Source organism: Coprinopsis cinerea, assembly GCF_000182895.1.
Source record: "Coprinopsis cinerea okayama7#130 chromosome 4 map unlocalized cont3.4, whole genome shotgun sequence".
Classification (NCBI taxonomy): Eukaryota; Fungi; Basidiomycota; class Agaricomycetes; order Agaricales; family Psathyrellaceae; genus Coprinopsis; species Coprinopsis cinerea.
Window position 1 is genome coordinate 2,225,927 of NW_003307541.1, and position 19,841 is coordinate 2,245,767.

At 50.5% G+C, this 19,841-nt stretch overlaps 7 protein-coding genes across 7 annotated transcripts; 3 read left to right on the forward strand and 4 right to left on the reverse strand.

Annotated features, from left to right (window-relative positions):
• Nucleotides 1-68: 68 nt before the first annotated feature.
• Nucleotides 69-1,382, reverse strand: CC1G_12566 (arylesterase; the record flags this gene model as incomplete). Its single annotated transcript, XM_001836333.2, has 1 exon — nt 69-1,382. The coding sequence occupies one exon, from the start codon at nt 1,380-1,382 to the stop codon at nt 69-71; it is 1,314 nt and encodes a 437-aa protein (XP_001836385.2).
• Nucleotides 1,383-2,894: 1,512 nt separating this feature from the next.
• CC1G_12567 (hypothetical protein) lies at nt 2,895-5,108 on the forward strand (the record flags this gene model as incomplete). Its single annotated transcript, XM_001836334.2, has 21 exons — nt 2,895-2,919; nt 2,988-3,046; nt 3,099-3,152; nt 3,204-3,217; nt 3,276-3,304; nt 3,358-3,383; nt 3,444-3,487; nt 3,578-3,587; nt 3,648-3,665; nt 3,724-3,749; nt 3,802-3,827; nt 3,879-3,941; nt 3,994-4,005; nt 4,069-4,084; nt 4,136-4,175; nt 4,277-4,440; nt 4,494-4,521; nt 4,573-4,630; nt 4,681-4,826; nt 4,879-4,956; nt 5,011-5,108. The coding sequence occupies 21 exons, from the start codon at nt 2,895-2,897 to the stop codon at nt 5,080-5,082; spliced, it is 1,008 nt and encodes a 335-aa protein (XP_001836386.2). The 3' UTR covers nt 5,083-5,108.
• Nucleotides 5,109-6,103: 995 nt separating this feature from the next.
• Nucleotides 6,104-10,046, forward strand: CC1G_12568 (KapM protein; the record flags this gene model as incomplete). Its single annotated transcript, XM_001836335.2, has 13 exons — nt 6,104-6,339; nt 6,517-6,620; nt 6,674-7,102; nt 7,158-7,480; nt 7,532-7,672; nt 7,723-7,887; nt 7,939-8,113; nt 8,163-8,421; nt 8,475-9,033; nt 9,084-9,236; nt 9,285-9,468; nt 9,525-9,787; nt 9,840-10,046. 13 exons carry the CDS (start codon nt 6,104-6,106, stop codon nt 10,044-10,046), a joined length of 3,198 nt encoding a protein of 1,065 aa, XP_001836387.2.
• Nucleotides 10,047-10,588: 542 nt separating this feature from the next.
• Nucleotides 10,589-12,580, forward strand: CC1G_12569 (Poly(A)+ RNA export protein; the record flags this gene model as incomplete). Its single annotated transcript, XM_001836336.2, has 9 exons — nt 10,589-10,741; nt 10,794-10,886; nt 10,943-11,116; nt 11,178-11,330; nt 11,383-11,489; nt 11,546-11,569; nt 11,623-11,744; nt 11,802-11,855; nt 11,911-12,580. 9 exons carry the CDS (start codon nt 10,589-10,591, stop codon nt 12,090-12,092), a joined length of 1,062 nt encoding a protein of 353 aa, XP_001836388.1. The 3' UTR covers nt 12,093-12,580.
• Nucleotides 12,336-14,653, reverse strand: CC1G_12570 (high nitrogen upregulated cytochrome P450 monooxygenase 2; the record flags this gene model as incomplete). The annotated part of the gene is made up of 9 exons (XM_001836337.2): nt 12,336-12,732; nt 12,801-12,890; nt 12,946-13,123; nt 13,175-13,232; nt 13,283-13,442; nt 13,498-13,572; nt 13,660-13,683; nt 13,747-13,811; nt 14,591-14,653. 9 exons carry the CDS (start codon nt 14,651-14,653, stop codon nt 12,336-12,338), a joined length of 1,110 nt encoding a protein of 369 aa, XP_001836389.2.
• Nucleotides 14,654-16,301: 1,648 nt separating this feature from the next.
• Nucleotides 16,302-17,642, reverse strand: CC1G_12572 (fatty acid hydroxylase). The gene is made up of 5 exons (XM_001836339.2): nt 17,073-17,642; nt 16,920-17,020; nt 16,720-16,865; nt 16,552-16,656; nt 16,302-16,497 (listed from the first exon to the last, which is right to left on the reverse strand). Exons 1-5 carry the CDS (start codon nt 17,621-17,623, stop codon nt 16,399-16,401), a joined length of 1,002 nt encoding a protein of 333 aa, XP_001836391.2. The 5' UTR covers nt 17,624-17,642; the 3' UTR covers nt 16,302-16,398.
• A 493-nt stretch (nt 17,643-18,135) lies between these two features.
• Nucleotides 18,136-19,508, reverse strand: CC1G_12573 (hypothetical protein). The gene is made up of 7 exons (XM_001836340.2): nt 19,314-19,508; nt 19,031-19,263; nt 18,897-18,981; nt 18,608-18,842; nt 18,412-18,547; nt 18,290-18,360; nt 18,136-18,239 (listed from the first exon to the last, which is right to left on the reverse strand). The coding sequence occupies exons 1-7, from the start codon at nt 19,369-19,371 to the stop codon at nt 18,197-18,199; spliced, it is 861 nt and encodes a 286-aa protein (XP_001836392.2). The 5' UTR covers nt 19,372-19,508; the 3' UTR covers nt 18,136-18,196.
• Between the last annotated feature and the right edge of the window lie 333 nt (nt 19,509-19,841).

A 19,841-nucleotide genomic window follows, 5' to 3' on the forward strand; every position in this document is an offset into this window, starting at 1 on the left:
AATGTGCGTGTGGACTGTTTCAATAAGCAATGTACATACAACAAAGCCCTAATATTACAGGTGACTGTCTACTTCCTTGGAGTACACACCACTGCGCCGTCAGGGTGATAGAGACCAGTAACATACAGCTTTCCGGTTTCTGGGTCTCTCAAACCGGTAGAAGAAGACAAGACGCCTCCAGGAGACCCGTCACTTTGGAACAATGTCTTCAAACTCCATGTGGGCCCATCTGAAACATAATCACTGGTCGACACAGACGCTTCACCGTCAAACTTCTTTCCATTCTTCTCGAACGATTGCTCAGGGTTAGATTTGGGTACCACAGAGACTACCCAACTGCCAGAATGAGCCGGCAACCCCTTTGCGAGTTGAACCAGCGATGGGAAATGGGGATGACCTGCGACCAAAAGCTCCTCGGGGCCATCTGGGTTGTCCAGTGAAGGTGTGAAGCGGATATTATCGCCGCAGAACGGCAGCGTGACGACCTTGGACGTCTTTGTCAGAGCGTTGGTTGCAGGATCTCTGTCATAGAACCAGATTTGGGCCAGAGAGGTGCTGGCAATTGCGACTGTCTTGCCGTCTGAGGAGATGGAGACGCCGTTTGGGAAAGGGATGAAGTTGGCTGCAAATTCGTGCTTTGCGATTGCGCTTTCCCCGCTGTTGGGTGGGTTGAGAGTGACGTGAGAGACGAATGCGAGAGGGAGGCCGAGGACGCTCTCGAGGACGGGGACGACGTGGCCGATGATGGGCCACCTGCGGGTGATTAGATGGTCATTGGATACGTAAAACGAGTCGGGCGAAGTGAGTGCGAGGGCGTTAGGTGCGACGAAATAAGGAGAGGAGAGCGTGCGGATGTGCGTCGCAACCGTGGGATCGGAGGGGTGAATAGTGAATTGCTCGATGGTGGTACGCTCTCTAGCGTGGTTGACAACGTAGAGGTTGGACGCATTGCCACCGTACGACGGCCATGCCTCAAGACCGAGCGGGTGGAAGTCGTGGTTTTCTGGATATCCCTTGAGGGTGATACGCTGTGGTTTCCCTTCGGGTTCCCCCTTCTTGGATGGCTTGTGGACCCAGAGAGCACCTTTAGGGCTTGGGTCGCGCAGAGGGCCCATCACTGTGTTCCATGACTTTCGGTTGGGGTCGCAGCTGAGCAGAAGGAGACGCGACGAAGGTTTTCCCGCCGCGTCGTTGTGCTCCCACCAAGCTTCATCCTCGCAGTATGCGAGGCTTTCGAGAGGATTCACAGCATCGCCTGGACCAAGAGGCGTACAGTCTTGCCCGTAGTCTCCATTCACCACGTAGCCCACAGGCAAGGGCGTCTTGAATAAGATTACGTTCTTAAGAAGTGGACCGCTACGGTAGAGGAACAGCGCCTGCATTGATCAAACCAGTGGTGAGTATTTGAGAAATTAATGGAATATGAACTTGGAGCCCACTAGAGCGACAGTTGACCAGGTGAGAGCCCGGGATGATACCATGTTGGCTGTGGTAGAAAGGAGGCCTTCGGGTGACGTTAGGATAGGACTTCGGTTGCCACCTGGGCTTTTGCTGAGTTTGCGCCTGTGGATCTTGATTTGTCGTGGAAGACACCTTCTATCATCTCTGTTCTCCTTATGCAGGCTGCCCGATTGATATCACGAGAGACAGGCGACAGGCTTTCAAGCATTACAGTCTACCCTGGTACGCGTTCGGGGCGAACCCTGTCTCGTTCTGTGCCGCCGAGTAACAGTTTGATGAGTGACAATTGCGTTCAGAAGTCAAACCCAAGGACTCTGCCTAACCGAATGTCGCCAGCCATTGGCGGACTGGAGAAGACTTGCATATGGCGTTTGGGGGTCATCAGAACCCTGAGGCATAGCCTGGCGAGCTCTTCATGATCATATTGTGTAGCACTGCCCAATACTAAACAAATATGACCAAGGGAACATGAGAAGTTGAGAAGCAGACCACGATGCAAACCGCTAAGAAACCGGTTCCCGATACGGACTAGCAAGAAGCGCTCTAGAAACCCTGATAACACACTCTCTGTCAACAGCCATGTACACCACTGGATAAAACTTCAAAATCTCTCCGATCTCGACGGTTTCTGAGAGCGCTTCCCACTGAGACTAAAGGGTCAGTTCACAGGGTTGTGGCGAGCCCCATCTGGCGTGTCGCAACGAACAGCAAAGACACCGAAATAGAAAGTAAACGAATCTGGTCAACTGACCTGTTTGTTACCCTTTCATGATTCGCATCTCCATTGCCCAGATATCTTCAAGAAAGCCATAGAAACCCCCTTGGGCTACCCGTTGAAGACGCTTGGGGGCCCTCCTACATGGCCAAGACAGAGGGCGTAGGTTTTGTCATGATAACGGAAACCCAGCGCGAGATGCCACACAATACTCCGATTTATTCGAGATCCCAGCCATGCGTACACAGTCGTCATTCAGCCCAGTTGTGCCATTTTGGTAACCTTCCAAATCCCGCATCATTCGTGTTGGTCAAAATAGTTCCACTGGGGAAGCTTCTATTCCGTCAGACAGATGCCATTTGTCTTCCGACTCGACGCTGCTTCTTGACGGCTCTTTTCACTGCTTGTCCTTTTACACCCTCATGCTTCCTCTCTATTCCCCATTTGCGTCCAACCCTACACCTTGCGCCTAGACAAGACGCTTTCGACTAGTCCGCCCTCCTACACTCGAGGTATCCTGGGATCCGCCATTTCGGTACAGCATAACTGGCCAACGCCGCGAGGTGTTCTACTAGTGGAGCGCCTGACCATCTCAGCCGAATAGCCCACTGCCTCAAAACGCCTTGCTGGTTCATAAAAAAACAAATTGGCCACAACGAGGCGGCTTTGAACCTCTCCCTGCCTACCCACCCCTCCACAGAAGACGGTAGCAACCACAATGGCTCTGAGCGATGATACATTTGGTGGGTCGACTTCGGACTTGGGGCGGTTTGAAGGCCGGTGTTTGAGTTTGAACGCTTGGTCAATTCAGGTGCTATGCTGGTTGGGGTGTGGATAGCGATTGCGATGTACGGGATGACGACACTGCAGGTTAGCCTTTGCTACCCGCTGCCGGGTATCCAGATGCTGATTGTGCCCGCAGACATACTACTACTATTACCACTATCCGAAGGATAGAATGTCCATCAAGATCCTGGTGCGTTGCCGGATTACTCAACCTTGTTAGCTGTACTGAACGACTTCTTAGGTTGGGTCAATATGGTTCGTTGGAATACCGCCTTGGCAAAGAAGGGGGATGGGCTGACGAGTCATTCTACAGGGCCTTGGACACCCTCCATGTCATCTTCAGTGCGGGATTCCTCATTTTGTTTCCTTTGTTTTGGGCTGACCTTTGGGTGCAGTGTGCCACGCTATGTATTACTACTTGGTGAAGACCTCTTGGGTTCACCTTCCTGGTCGCTGGGGTTGGCTCATATATTATTTTCAGATCAAGAACTTTGGGAACACTCTACCACTTGCAGCAGGGAACTGGTGAGTGAGAGCTTCATTCGCACCGCCTGAAATTGTTGCCTGGCCAGCCGATTCAAATAGCACTACGACGATGTTAACTCAAAATGCTAGGTCACTAATTGTACGTTCTACATCTACCGCCCATGGCCTGAACTAAGACGGACGGTTGCTCCGGATCCAGTCGTCTATCACTATCAATGTGAGTTCGTCCATGGAACATTGGAACCTGTAAACGGACGTTAATCAATGCGGGATAGGTTGTCATCGCTTTCGTTGTTCAAGCGTAAGTGATGCTCCATCTGCGTTTCATCCTGGAGACTGAGGGATCAGCGAAGTTTCTTCACTCAAAGAATCTATGCACGTACGTTCAACAGTTGTTACTGGTGAATGTGTTGTGAGACTTCTTCGCCAGTATGTCGGAGAAGGAAATGGTTAATCACAGGAGTAATTGGGTTCACAGTCCTGGGTCACTTTGGTAGGTTTATCCGAGTTCTAAAAGTCAATACATTGGCGCTAACAGACTGTAGTCTTCGGCATTGGTAAGGGCGATGACTTTCAAACCCGCATGACTAGAGCTGTCTGCTAACTGGTCGAGGGATTAGAAACCGTTGTCTTCATGTAAGTTCCTCCAAACTCCAACGTATGTATATCATCTCATCCCGGGCTTAGATATATCAAAAAGGAGTTCTCTCGACTGCGGGAAATGCAGGTGGGTTGTCCCAGCGTAACGATTCTCGTCCGTATTATCTCACACATCGCTGTCCCTGTCTGTTTATTTCACCATGACGGATACCCATTGAATCCCCATAGTACTACGCTGCCGTGCCGTTTGCCATCTTTGTTGTTCTCTCCGACGTCCTTATTTCGGCCGCACTTTGTACTTTTCTGGACAACAGTCGGACTGGGTACGAGGATACCAACAGCATGATCAATCGGCTGATGGTGTTTTCTATTAACCGCTGCGTGCTTATTTGGTGAGTTTCATTACCTCTTTCTTGTGAAACCTGACTGACAGGAAGAACTGAAGTGTTGTTGCCATCGTGGAGCTGGTGGTGGTATGTGATCCGTTTTCATTATAATTCAGCTCGTGCTCAATGTCTTGCTAGTTCATTGCGAAACCTCACTCTCTCTATGTCTTTGCTGTCGACTTTATTGTCGGAAAACGTATGTCGCCGACCTGAGTCGCCCATCCCTCGTCTAATTAAGATTGAAAGTTTATGCCAACTCCCTCTTGGCATCTCTCAATTCTAGAATGGCCCTGCGGCAGGGGAGAAACGAGATAGATTCGACGGACATTTCGACTAGCTTCAACCTTGCGACCATGCCTCACTCGACCATCAGAACGGAAACCACCGCGGATGTATGTATTCCGGTGGTCTGCTGGGGTTCATTTGTACTCACTGGATACTTAGGTCCGTGCGGAACAGCTTGTGAGACTGAATAGTACGGATGGAGGGGAGCTGTTGGACGAGAAGGGTAAATCTAAAGCGGTGGGTATCAGATCGGCGCTCACTTGAATTAATGGATGCTAACGCGCAGCCTAGACTTCATCGAGTTCTGACCACCTGTCGTCGATAACGTCCCGTCGGCCTGGGCATCCTACTGTGGAGGTGTAATACTTATTATCATTTGGCACGAGCCGGCTTAAATCAACATGGAAAGACGCTGAGAACTGTTGTGCTCTGAATCGCGAGCCGGCATGGACAAGCGCTGGTCAGGTTGTTGGGCAGCTAAAGGTGGTGCCCCGGCATGACAAATCCTATTGCCGTCTTGCGCCTATGGCCAGCTTGACCTCTGCGAGTCAGTTGAAGAACTGACTCGCGCATGTTTCTTGCGACTACCTTCCAGCAGGGGTTCTACGTAGCTCGACCAATACCTGATCTGTCACAAGTCTACAGTGTAGCAGTTACCCCCTTTGAATATGAATGGAAACGGATGGCGCTAACAGAGCCAGCGACCAAGAAACATTTTCTTGAACGTTCATTGAAACTGGACGTTATCTTCGAGCCCAAACCTGGTACGTTGCCATGAGCCTCCCCTTCGTCCCAGTCCCAACTGCTGGTATAACCTCCCATCCGCAGCCTCGATCATCTGGCAGCAACTTATCGCACCCAGTGCCAGTGCGATAACCTGTGTACCTGGCCCGCTTGATCCAGGCGTTCCAGAGCCTCGGAGAAAGAACCGGATGTTTCTAACCCTATCGCCTTGCGACTTTTTCCGACGACACGAACATCGAGGTGCATGCACTTGCGGCCGTGTTAGCATTATTCCTATGAACTCGATCCCTTGTCAGAGTTGAATCGATCAGTGGTATCGGAGCTAGTGAGAAGGGTGCCAATATGGCGACAATCCGGGACGTCTACGTGGAGTTGAGCCTTGACAAGCTGTTGAAGACATATGGCTCGCGCGTACGGAAGATGTAGATAACGAGTCGTGGAGGATTGATGGCGGGCGGACCGAGGCGGCGAGGATTAAAGAAGCCGGTGGGCAAAGGTGTTTGATCAAGGCAGTCATCACCACAAGTCATTTCCTCGCTCCGTGACACATTTCTCTCTTTTCAACGCGATCCACCGACGACAAGGTCTTCAAGACAGTCACAGACGCGTTCTTCACCCCTTCGTTGTCGTTGCGCAAACAATGGACCAGGAGATCGAACGAGTCGTCCAGGCCATCGCGATTGCATCTGAGCCTTCCCAGTCCACCTTATTCCAAGAGGCTCTCAACTACATCCAGGGCATCCAGGAAAACGCAAATGAAACATGGCGATTGGCTTTGCAGATTTTCGTCGCTACCAATGGCGACCAGGGGCGCAAATATCCCCCACAGGCCAGGTTCTGGGCTCTGAGGGTTCTGGAAGAGTTTCTCGAGAATAAGTGAGTACCCGCCCCTCGTTGTTCATGGTCTTGTCCATTGGATCTCGACCTGTCCGCCTAGTAGAAGGGCTTGAGGCATTTGGGCTAACGGCCTTCTCTCAGTTAATTCCAATAATGTCATCGAGCCTCTTCCCTTGTTCCAACCGTGTCGTCAGACCATGCTGATTGTCCATGTAGGTTCGATCCATTAGACCCAGAGACCTTCCAGACTCTACAGCAAGCAATGATGAGCTATATTCAATCAGAATATGTCCAAGGCCCTGCAGAAGCGAATGCACCTTGTACGTTTTAGACGTTTTTTCGAAAGGGCTTTTCTGACTATCCCTGCCTCAAGTCATTCGAAACAAATTCTCGCACACCCTCACCCTTTTGTTCCTCTGCACGTATATCGATCAATGGCCATCCTTCTTCACGGACCTATTCAGCCTCATCCAACCCTCTTCGCAGTCTTCCTCAACCGGCCTTAATCGACATATATCGTTATTATTCTTCCATCTGGTTCTCGAAATCTCAGGAGAAGTCGCCGACCAAATGATCAAAACGGCACGGACCTGGTCTGCTGTCCGCCATGCCAGGGACGGAAGGGTTCGAGATGCGGTTCGAGAACGGGATGCAGCCAGAATCAACGAAGCTGTCCTTACGATCGTCGCGACCAATGTGGAGCGAATGAACGCTCTGAAAGAGGGCGACGGGGATTCTCAGGAGCTCGGCAACTCCATCGAGCTCGTAGATTGGGGTATCAGGACGTTTGGGTCGTATGTCGGTACGTGGTCAGACCTTAGGAACGCTTTCAAGTTTGAATTCAAACACTTGCATAGGTTGGATCGATATCAATCTAACTGTGACACCCACGACTGTCCCATTGCTGTTCAAGCTTCTCGCCGACTCATCCTTGCCCATCCGACTGGCTACTTCCGTCGCTTTGCTCAGAATCGTAGCAAAGGGCTTGAAGGAGCCAGCAGATAAACTCCAGCTCTTCAAAGTGCTGTCGCTCGGTCAGGTCTTGGACGCCCTGGAAAGCAAAACAGCAAAGCAACAACGAGAGCGGGGGGATGACGTTGATGAAGGGGAGGAATCTTACCGAGAGGCACTGGGCAAATTGTTGAATGTCTATGGGTTGGAACTCACCAAACTCGTGGAAGTGAGTGGTTTATAGTCAGACCCTTTCAACAGTTACCTTAACGTGACACAGGATGCCCCAACGGATGACATTCGTTCAGATGCATCAGCAGCTCTGGTCGACCTCCAGCCCGTCACTCTGCGGTTCCTAGCGGATGACTATGACGACACGGCTTCCACTGTGTTCCCTCTTCTCCAAGCGGTCCTCGGTAGTGTCAGTTGCGCTATCCGTCCACAGGCATCGTATGCTGACTCCAAGTGTAGTACAAACGTAGCCGTAAAGTCAGCTCCGGTCCCATTGACGATCAAAAACGCTCTTTCTTGAGTGCTTTGCTGCAAGTCATTCTTAAAAAGATGAAATGGGATGAAGAAGCCGAGCCCGACGACGTGGACGACGACGACAATGGCGAATTTGAAAAGATGAGAAAAGTAAGGCTGAAAGGATAACTGCCGCGCACATCGCTAACAATGTCTCGAAAGGAATTACGAACCTTTATGGATGCGATCTTGACCATTGACCAAGACCTCGTTACTGATGAGGTCAGAAAACTCGCACTGCAAACCATCTCAGCCTATCAAAGCGGGACGAGCCTCAAATGGAACGACGCCGAGCTTGGCGTCTACCTTGTCTACATTTTTGGAGAGATCAATAAAAGTAAGCCTGGGATGCTTTCTCGGAGGGAGTGAACACTGACATTGCACAGGTGGCGGGAAAGGTCGGGCTGCTTTCTGCCAGACTCCTGCAGTTATAGACAAGGACAAGCGCAAGGTCACCGACTACTCAGAGTTTCCTTTGACAAGCCATGGGGAGATGCTCCTTGCCCTGGTTCAGTCAGGGATCGTTTCATACCCAAATAGGACTGTTTCGTTGCAGTTCTTCGAAACAGTTACTCGGTATGCTGACTTTTTCAAAGTACGAAAGGAATGCATTTTGCCCGCACTGGAAGCCATGATAGACAAACGGTACCGTGGTGGTTGTTTCTCTCTGTTGTCCTTGTGATCTGACGGCTTCCCAGGGGGTTGCACAATGAGAACCAACAATTCCGCATCCGGCTGTACTACCTCTTCTACAAGTTCATTCGTGAATCGAGACACGAAATCCCCAGCCAGATCGCACTCACCATCATCAACAGTTTGCCCGACCTGCTCTCGATCAACGTGCAACTGTCGGAACCGGAAGACCCAGAATCGGACCCACTCACAGAAGCAGTCAAGAGTCCCGTTTTCGAATCCCAATTATACCTCTTCGAGACCATTGGCATCCTTACCTCGACACTGTCCAAGGATACAGAAGAGCAAGGGAATCTTCTCTTGTCGATTGTCAAGCCCTTCATGGAAGAACTGCTCGCTAATTTACAGCTGTTCCGAGCAGGAAGCCAGGACCTTGTCCCTGTCGTCAAAGTCCACCATATCATCATGGCCCTTGGAAATATTTCCAAAGGATTTCCCGATCACCCAGCGAGTACTACTTCGGAGAACTATATGGCCCCCTCCTTCAAAGTCTTTGCAGAAATCGCACAAGCCATCCTTGTGTGTCTGGAAGCCATGAACGTCATCAAACCCATCCGTGATGCGGTAGGTATCCCGCCTCTCAACCAATTCTTTTCGTCTCAACCTGCGCCTAGACAAGGTTCGCCTTCGCCAGAATACTGGCAACTGCGGGTCCGACCGTTACAGGATACATCCCTCCTCTAATGAATCATCTTCTCGCACATTTCGAGCCTTCCGAATTAGTTGATTTCATGAACTTCATTTCTCTCTTGATTCATAAACTTCAGGTCAGTCCGTTGAACATCGCAGATGTAGCTGTGTTGACCCTCCCGTAGAAGGACATGTTCGAGGTGTTGGACAAGCTCATCGCACCCCTGCACTCCCATATAACGGCCATCCTTTCGCAAGCGGCCAGCGGTACGGACGAACTACGATGGCAGATAGAGACGAAGAAAGCATACCTCAACCTACTCGTGGTAATCCTCAATGCTAGACTAGAGGGAATTTTTACCTCGGAACGTGCGTTATGGCCCTTGTGCGAGATACCTACGTTCATCTCATTTTGCGTTCATTAGGAAATTCTGCTTCATTCGAGGCTCTTTTGGGAAGCCTTCTCCGGATTGTGGAAGACGTCTCGGATCCTCCCAGTCAAAAACTTGCTCTCACTTTCTTCGGCCGGTGCGTTACGGTCTGGGGCCAACCTGCTGGCTCTCCAAATCCAGAACTCGGAGGAAATTTACCTGGATTTGAACGATTCATCTACGAGCAAATTGTGCCCACAGCTTTCGGCGTGGTGGCGTTACCCAGCTTCAACCCCAAGGATGGACAAGCGCTAATGGTATGGTGTTATCTCGCTTTCGTGATTGTGGAAATGGCTCATCGGAAACCAGGTCATCCACGAGGTGGCCTCTCTACTACAAACGGTATGCAAGACACGCGGTTCAGAAGCATACGACTACTTCCTCTCGGCGTTCCTGCCCTCAAAAGGCTGGCCTGCTGAGATGGCTCTGGACTTTACGACCAAACTCCGAGATTTGGATTCTAAAAACTTTAGGAAATACTTTACCGAACTCATTCGCGCCTCGCGATCGTCGTAGCAATGACGAATCCTTCTCTATCTCTACCTCTCGCTCTCTTTCCCTTGTACATTCATTTACTTTCTCCTTACGACCTTCTGAGGGAAGAGATGACACTTGCACATTCCTTATTCCCTTCTTGTCGTTTATTAGAGTCGTAGTTGTGGATCATCGATAATCGTTTATGTATTCGTTGTAGCTTTGCAGTTTTGAAGAATTTATGACTTAAAATATTCCACGCGGCCCCAGACAGTTGAAATATTTGGCGCACAGTAGCACAGTAGCCTACACAGGTTCTAGCCCAATCACTTTTGGGTTATGTCATGACTTCAGCATTCCATTTGAATATAAGGACACAACTAGCTCACTCTCGAATAATCGCAAATAGGCATTTTCAAAGGTCCATCGTTGTGCGCGCTCAGCATGCTTGCGGAGGGGCCAAAACATGACCCAATAAAGGAAGGTTGGAATCATCGACGCTGACCGCGAACAAACCGTTCTCAGCACCCGACCACGACCACATCACCAACGACGAACGCGAAGGGACTCGATAACATCACGATATGTCGTTCTTTGGAGCCACCACGTCGACAACGGCGGCTTCGACTGCCGCGGACAAAGACGTTGAAGTTGCTGAGCCGCCGACCGATTCAATTTCTTCAGTCTCGTTCTCACCACAAGCCGACTATCTTGCAGTTGGAAGCTGGGACAATAGCGTAAGTTCCTGACAATATGGAGGAGACAATTCGTGCTTATGAGCACCTCTAGGTCCGGATATATGAAGTCGGGCCCCAGGGGCAGACCCAAGGCAAGGCTATGTATCAGCATCAGGGCCCCGTCCTAGACGTTTGCTGGAACACGGTATGTTTTGACGCGTTAACTATTACAATGCCGGCTCTTAGAAGGCCTTTGTATAGGATGGAACGAAAATCTTCTCTGGAGGCGCGGATAACGCTGGGAGAATGTTCGATGTTACGACTGGACAGGCCACCCAAGTCGCCCAACACGATGCTCCAATCAAGGTTGTCGGCTGGGTGAACGCTCCCCAGGCTGGAGTTTTGGCGACCGGTAGCTGGGACAAAACCATCAAAGTACGTATGCGTTACGTTTTTAACAGGCGGGCAAAAAACCTCATGGCGACGGCGTTCTTAGTACTGGGACTTGCGTACTCCCAACCCTGTAGCTACCGTTACACTTCCAGAACGATGCTATACGTTCGACATCCAATACCCTTTGATGGTCGTTGGAACCGCCGAGCGACACATTCAAATTTATAACCTCAACAGCCCCAACACTGTCTTCAAGGTCGGTGTGCTCCTTTCACACAGTTCTTATATGATACTAAACGTCGTTGTAGAATTTGACCTCCCCTTTGAAATGGCAAACTCGTGTTGTGTCTTGCTTCACAGCATCTCAGAATAGCGGGTTCGCAATTGGAAGCGTTGAAGGTCGAGTTGCTATCCAGTAAGCTGGCTTTACACTTTCTCGTTCCCATAACCTCCATCTCATTTGAATTGAAGATACGTCGAAGACAAAGACTCTAGGTTTGTTTTTCTGGCTGCATCGCACTCCTACACATAATCTCACCCTCCGACAGCAACAACTTCTCGTTCAAATGCCATCGCCGAGACTCTGTCCCCAACTCCAAAGACCAAGCCATGGTATTCGCAGTGAACGATATTTCATTCCATCCTGTCCATGGCACCTTCTCGACTTGCGGTACGCCTTTTCACTGTAATTAGAAACTTTCTGTCTAGATGACCTGTATCCGCCTAGGTTCCGACGGCACCATCCACTTCTGGGATAAGGATGCACGAACTCGACTAAAGAGTGGGTTTCCCTCACCTGGTAACCGATTCAATACTAATCACCAACACACTTTTAGCCTTCGAAGCAGCACCTGGGCCGATATCCACGACCGCCTTCAACCGCAACGGTACCCTCTTCGCCTACGCCATCTCATACGATTGGTCCAAAGGCCACTCCGGCATGACTCCCGGGCACCCCAACAAGTTGATGCTGCACCAATGCAAGGATGAGGAAGTCAGGAAGCGCAATAGAAAGTAAACCATTGAAATCTAGTCATTATTGTGGTAGATCTGTTGATTTTGGTGCCCTTTCCGACTTCTGGTCACTGGGTCGGGATACGCGATTCCCGGTGCTGCGAAAATCGGTCCTGTTGCTAACACTATTATACTGTTAAAACTCGTGCGTCCAAGTAAGGGTATATAGTCTAGTGGAGATCCTTTGAAACATGTATATCCAAGTAAGGGTATATAATGGGATGTTTTTTCGTGTATCTAATCGACTTCATCTCTGCTGAATGCGAGGTGTAAGGACAATGGGCAGCTCTCCCTTTATCATTATGAAGTAGTCTTTCATCTCTGAGAGGTATTGCTCGGGATCGTAGAAATCAGCTAGGTGCATGTTGTATCTTTGCATGATTAGGCAAACTAGCATCCGCATTTCCATCCATGCGAGACTCTTTCCGGCGCAGCCGGCTGTCCCGATGCTGAACGGAGTGAATGCAGCGGTGTTGAGAATGAAAGGAGTACGCGAGTTGAAGATGGATGGTTCGAGGGCTTCTCGCTGTTCAGGTGGTAGCCACCTCTCTGGGATGAAGGATTCTGGTAGGGGGTAGAAGAAGCGCGGGTCTCGTTGAACACTGTATGTCGGGATGAAAACGTTCGTGCCCTCGGGAATGAAGCTACAACGGATAGCATAGTAAGATCGATCAGCATTCGAAGAGGACGTCCGAGGCTATAGCTAGCTTACTATGGGCCGATGCTTGCCCCTCCGGTGCCTCTTTCCGGTGCGCGCTGGGAGCCGGACAGGACTGGAGGAAGAAGACGTAGACATTCATTCCTGGATTGGGGCAACCATTAGAGAGAGGAACCCTGGAACGCAATCGGTAACTCACAAAGCACTGTTCAGATAGGGGAGGTGACTCTGCTTGGTGAAGTCCAGGATATCATCCCCGAGAAAGTCAATCTCCGACTGAAGGCGCCTGAACGCGACTGGGTGTCGGAGGAGGTAGTAGAAAAGGTTTGTGACGGCGCTGGATGTCGTGTCCGATCCTGCTATTATTGCCAATCCTCCTGCATGGGTGATTAACCTGTGTAATTTGTATCTTTACGGGATAGCCATACCGTCGTTAATTACCTCGACCACGGATGGTGGATGTTTGTTCGCGTCGTCTTCGTCGATCTTAGAAACGATCAATAGATGGCCATTTCGGCTCAAATGAGGATGCCCACCAAGTAGTAGAAAAGATCTTTGTAAGGGGATGGCTTGTGCTTCCTCTGGAGTGCGCATTTCTTAGCGTGCGCCCGAAATGCCTTCAAATCACTTGCGAAATACGGCAACCGGAGGAACAGCGACCCGAGCCAGGGGAGGTGTCCTAGGATGATCGAATTCCTATTCGAAGATGGTATGAGGCTAAGAGGAAAACACCTGTACAAACACTACTTACCTTTGTCCTGCCTCCAATAGGTGCCAAAGGCCGTCTACATCCCCGTCCCTGATCATCTCAGTTCCGCCTCCAAATCTAAATCAATCCCAAGGGGATGGGAATCTTACATCAGTTCACGAGGTCGGGCACGGAGTGTGCTTGGTCAATGCAACCCCGACTTACGCGAGATCGTTCATGACATCGTACCTATGCAATTGGTGCGGTGTTAGTTACGGCTCGGGGAGGGCGTCGGCGAATGGGTGGACGTACGACCAAAACCCAATCCATTTCGTCAAATCCACTGGGGCCTGTTGAGACCCAATAGCATCCACCAGCTGGGAGCAACGGTTCAGAATGATTGCCTCGTATCCCCTCAAAGCGCTGGTACTGAATGCCCTGGTCCATGGTCTTCGTCGCCGAGCGTGCTCCCGCTTGTCTCTCAAAGCGATGAGTGGCTTCACAGTTTCGTTCTGCGGAACACGGCCCTCCCAGACTGGGCCCAGGTTACTCGTTGGGAGCCGTGAGAGCGAGGAAGATTGAAGAAGACGCACATGTTCCCTTTGGAAGACTGCTTACGGGAGCGATAGCGCTCGCATCGCGAATTGACAGTTCGTTTGGGCCTGGAGAACGAAATATTACAGATGCGAGGTTATGATAAGGTGGACGATGGTACTTACCCACCCGCACGACGTCACCGTATTTCTCGTGAAGATAGTGATAGTAGAGATGCTGTTGCCCTCGGCTCGCGATGAAAGCCATCCAGACTTTTGACACCCGACATAGCAAGGGTCCAGGATGCCCTGCGAGCGGATGTAACGGGGACAACCTGTAGAGCAGGATAGACAAGACCAAAGCCGCCCAATAGACAGCCCAGGCCAAGAAGAAAGCCGAGAGACGACCCCTGCAGTGTGTCGAATACAGCGCCGATAGAAGGCCAGGGACTGCAATCAGCAAGCCCACAAGCACGACTGGTTCGTGGGTTTCTGTCCTCTTGAAGACCAAGTGGACCAACTAGATGGATACCAGGGTAGAGGGAGTCGGGTAAACCGACCAGAGTGTGGCGTCAGTGCTTGACGGGGAGGGCGGGCCCGAAGCCATCACAAGACCTACGTACCACTGCGACGCCCGCGATGGCGACGAGCAGGTCCGAACAGCCGAAGATGTTGTCGGTGCTCATTGGAGATGCCAGTGAAGGTGAGGAGGCTGGAACGAACACATCCGTCCAAGGAGTCCCAAGGACCTCACTTATAGCAAGAGGGAATTATCGATTACAGGGTCCGAAAGGGAGACAGTCGACTTTTGAAAGGGCTGGGAAGCAAAATTAGCCAAATGCGCGGGTGTAGCGTTCACTTCGGTGTGATCATGGTCCCTGCTAGCTTGATTGCCTGCTCTGGTATACGACCCCGGATCATCATCACCATGATGGCTACTAGACTCGGTGGCCCGAAACACCCCTCAGCATCTAGTGAAAGAAAAGTCTATGACAAGACAAGGTCGGAGGAAGCTTGGGAAACTAAAGGATCCTCGAGGATCCAGAAGATGGGGCCTGAGGGGCTATACTACAAAGTTTGTTTAGTAGATCACTACCAGCGCGACGAGATTGCCGAAACCATGGAGAACGTTTTACATGAAGTGGGCTTACGAATTCTGGAATCCGATAAAACTCTCGATGAGTAATTGCCTTAGACGCGTTAGTTTGTACTTCTCGTCGTGCGAACAGGGCCACAGGTGCGAGTTACAGGTAAAGTGGGTTGGGATTCTTGCTTCTTGAATCTGGCCGGAACGTGGATACCCCACAGACAAATGTTATAGCGACTTCAGATGAGAACGAGAAGAATGGGCCCCTAAGATAAAGACATCAAGTAGTTCCCGAGTTTTAACCGTCCCGCCGTGTGTGGTCCGGGACTAGCGACGATCTGACCCAGCTAAGAGGGATCAGACCTTGGTGTATACTGCAACTAATTGGAGTTGCCGCCAGCCTTTGGAGTCGGGATGGATATCATTGAACGCTAGGCCAGTCCGGCGCTCAATTGGACTATAGGTGGCTGACCCCGCTAAGGTATGAATTGAAATGCAAAGGCAGAACATTTGAACGCCTTTACGAAGACAGCTTGACTTGCTTATGGACAGTAGAAGCCGATGCAAAGGCCCTGGGTTGGACGATGCACGGCCTGGAAAACAAATCTTTGTTGAGGCCGAATCTCTGAGAGGCAGTTTGAAGCTCCAAAGAGGGTAGATCAATCATTGGGCTCGAAATAGCGAGGCTAGATGCACATTTTCCGAGGGCAGATGCCGGTTAGTTTGCGCGGATGTAGAAGCAGAAAGTTGACCGTTGTGTACTACGTATGATTAGGTATTCGAAGTGGAAAACGAGAAAGGAGAGCGGGTAGTAGTAGTAGAATCTCTGAAGTGAATGTAGTCTCCAATAGTCTAGTGGCCCTGAGTAATAAGGTCGTCATTCGAGTCAATTGGAACAAACGCAAACGTCTAAGATTTCGGTCTCGGGCAGAGGAAATCGAACTTTGCAAACAGTAGTAGTACAACGTGGATTATAAAATGGGCACTAAGCTACTACAAGATTGCAAATCTCTTTTCACGACGAATGTGGTCGTTACTCGTGCGTATACAGGACAACAAGGCAAGGGGAAAGACCAAGTCGAAGGGTAATAGATAACATGTAAATAGGTCGTAGCCATTCTTTAAGAGAGCATAATTTGTAAGGTGGCTATCGCATAGCCAGGCTGTTGTACGGCACCCACGGGCGCGGTCCAGGACAACGATCTAGGTATGATTGGGAATTTAATGATACAACTGTCATGCAGACTTTTGGGCATATGATGCAGATACAGTCCTGATGATGGATGGTGATGCCGAAAATGCGCGCTGTTCGAGGAATAAATACCAGTCAAAGAAACTAGGTGTTTAATCCTGTTTCTTGGCATCTTTCACCTCCAGCAAAGGATCCAGGTGCGATTCGGGCTGTCGATACGATCCACCTACCCGGTCAGCCCATGTAAAGTACTAAGGGTTGTGTCAATACAATCCGTCGAACTAAGAAAGACATCTGAAACGCACCTGGCCGTAGTTGACGGTGAAGTAGATATGATGGAGAGTGTGATGAGCAGGTCCGTTGATGATCTTCTCGAGCGGGTGTCCAGTCACCATGTCAGAGTCGTGGATCTAACGGGACAGGGGATGATGAGCAACGGCGATAGAGAGATGACAGAAGGGCTCCGAACTCACGAAGATGCTCCAAAAGTTGACCAATACAAAGAGAACCAGATACACCATCCGGTGTAGTGGGAACAAGAAGACAAAGAGGTGATACGGGACCGATTGCAGGTATCCATCCACTGGGTGGAAGGCATGCGAGGCGAATGGGGTTGGAACTGGTCAACGGGTCAGCTACACCTCACAGTGCTTTGATATCAATCTCGACTCACTGATCCATTTGTGATGCGGCTTGTGGAGGTATTTGTAGAAAATAGGAATGTGCAACCAGCGATGGACCCAATAGATGCAGTAGTCGGTGAATAGCAGGAAGCTTCAAACAACTCAGCCTCCAGCTAATGATGTTCAGGGAAAAAGAGACTTACAATGGGACCGATGCAACGAGATAGATGTAACCATAGGTATCCAATCCGTCATACAATTTGGAGTAGCCCATCACCTCTCCTTGGAACCATGGTAGTGTGAGAAGTGTGATCATAGGGAATGCTTTGAGACTTGATTGAATCTCGAGTCTTATCTGGTTCTTGAGGAACCGTGGGTGTCGTTTCATGTCGTGATTGAAGATGAAGTAGTATGACAGGGAGGCAAATAGGAAATACAGCACATGAATGCCGACGAGTGTGAGGACGGATAGTGAGAGGATCTGGCGCGGTATGTAGTTCCGTGGCCATGCAGAAATGTTGGGTATTGACTGGGAGGCGGCGTACGAGGCGATTTCTGTTGCGGGAATTGGTGGGTGGGGCAAGGAGGCGACTAATTGGGACCATTTGGATGCAGACGTGACAGGGACATAAGAGGAAGACGCGTTCAGGGATTGGAGGAACTCGGGCGACGCGGTGAAAGCTGAGAGGGGGACGAGTTTCGCCCAAATCTTGTCGAGGAAGAGGTCGTCACAAACGTCGAGGACAAAGTCCATGGCGGAAACTGGGTGGGAGTTGGAAAAGAAGATGGAATATCCCCTCAATCTTTCCAAGTTTATGTTTGGTGATACTATTAGTATCAGGCCATTTGCACATTTTTTTGATTGCTGACTAACCCGCCCTTGTCATCATGTCTAACCCCACACGGAGGTTCTCTTCCCGGCTAGTCACTGTCCAGGCAGGCCCCGATAACTGTTGCGAGTCTTATTGCGGTCTTGTTGCGTTTATAGATCCTGAATGTAATGGCCACTTACTATCGGCCCATTCTCGTGCAGTATTGTCATACCAGATTCATTTCTTCACCCCTCTTCTTTTCGCAAAACCGTTGCACTTTCCCTTCAGGGTCTCAACCTAGGTCCCACAGGCCGACGGCCATCAGAGCACGTAGGGGATGATGACTCACTTACTCATGACTTCATCCGCGAGCCGCGAGTTCAGAGTCGGAGGACCGGAAACAACGTGCTGCAGAATGCAAGAGTAAATGGCAGATCACGCGCAAAGATGGAACGAGAGCGGAAACAAATAATATTCTTTCACCAGACACGGACAAGCTCCTATCGTTTATCGAATCACATTCCGGTCGAGCCCCATGGCCAAAAAACAGGTACCCTCCTGCTTCAAATTTAGCTCAGGCTGTCAACAGGATGTGTCACAAAGCCCACCGTTTGTACTCCTGCCACTCGGCGCCCCACTTCTTGTCTGCATGTCGCTCGAGCCCTGGAACGCCGGATACCTACAGAGAGTTCAGCAATGCAAACGGATTGGCGGCAGGGTCGGAGCTTACCTTGTTAAGGAGGAACCAGGTGAAGATGGGACTAATCGCGGACAAGACCAGTGTACCCGCCGGAAAAGCAGGCGTCTGAAGGGGGGTAGATGCCAGTAACCACACCCCGGTCCAAATACCAAGCTCTCCGAGGTAGCTAATGCGGCGAGTTAGCAATCGCCACACGGCGGACGAATCAAGATAGGATCCAACATACTTGGGATGTCTACTTATACTCCACAATCCCGATGTGATAAACTTCTCGTCGTGATGCTTAAGCTCCTTTCTCCTCCTCCAGGCCGTCTTTTGCATGTCGGCAGTGACTTCGAAGACGAAAGAGGCTGCCCATAGGCCAATACCAAGGTAGTCACGAAGACCAAGACCGGGACTGAGAGAAGGTGGGAGCGTGTTGACGAGCCAGATTGGCAAGCCCACCGCCATGATCCATGTGGCTGGCGGGTTCCAAGAGGTCAGCAGTTGTCGCATGGCAGCTCAGTCCAGCACACCTTGTCCAAACCACAAGGCTCCAAAGTGTGTAGGATCCTTCTTGATTGTCTCGAATCGCGAATCCCCGCCAGTTTTGATGGCTCTCTGCGAAGGCATCAGGACCACTGTAGCAAGTCTGTAGGAGATAACCCACCGCGCCCAAGAAGGTGCCGAGGCGCAAGCTCCAAATACCGACAGCGGCATTCAACAGCAACTGTCGATGAGAGAAGGTCGACAGAGGCGGGAACGTCATTGGAATACCGTCCCAAAGCCTCGCCTTCACTGTCGGATAGTACATGGAAATGAAGGTGGTGGTTAACCAGCCCAATGCACCACCCATGTCGAAGAAGACGTCGGTCTGGGCGGGGATGAAGATCGCAGCCAATACTGTTCCTCCCATTAGCTCGTCAACCAAGAAAGATGGAAAAAAAACATACGGGTCTGAAGGCCATAGGCACTAATCGCCGTTGGAATAAGCTTTGAGAACACAGTCATGCTTTGCCGTTCAAGTTCAGAAATTAGAAAGCAGAAACGATCAAGCTCTTATGAAAGGGCGTCCAGTGTGAGACTTGATGGGATCGGGATAGATTGTAATGGGCACAAGGGCTTTCGGTGTCGTCGTTGCGCCGCTGTACACAGCACACAATCCGAAATCCGGCTAGTCGACATGACGGTAGACTGAAACGCTGTGGGGGCTGAGGACGACAAGACTGAAATCTCCATGGAACGGATTGCCCCCCTCTCGGGAAAGACCGACTGTTTCGACTTAGGGTTGGGGTTAAGGCGTTTATTCGAATCTCACACTCAGCTCCGACTCGTACCCAGTGCTCATCCATTTCAACGAAGAGCCTGCTTCAGGCATCGAACGCGACCTCTGAACGCCATCTCCCAGTTCACTGGGTGTATTCACTGCGAATTCCGTGTGTCTCAGCATCGTTTTCTGCGTTTTACGGGATCCGGGTTTG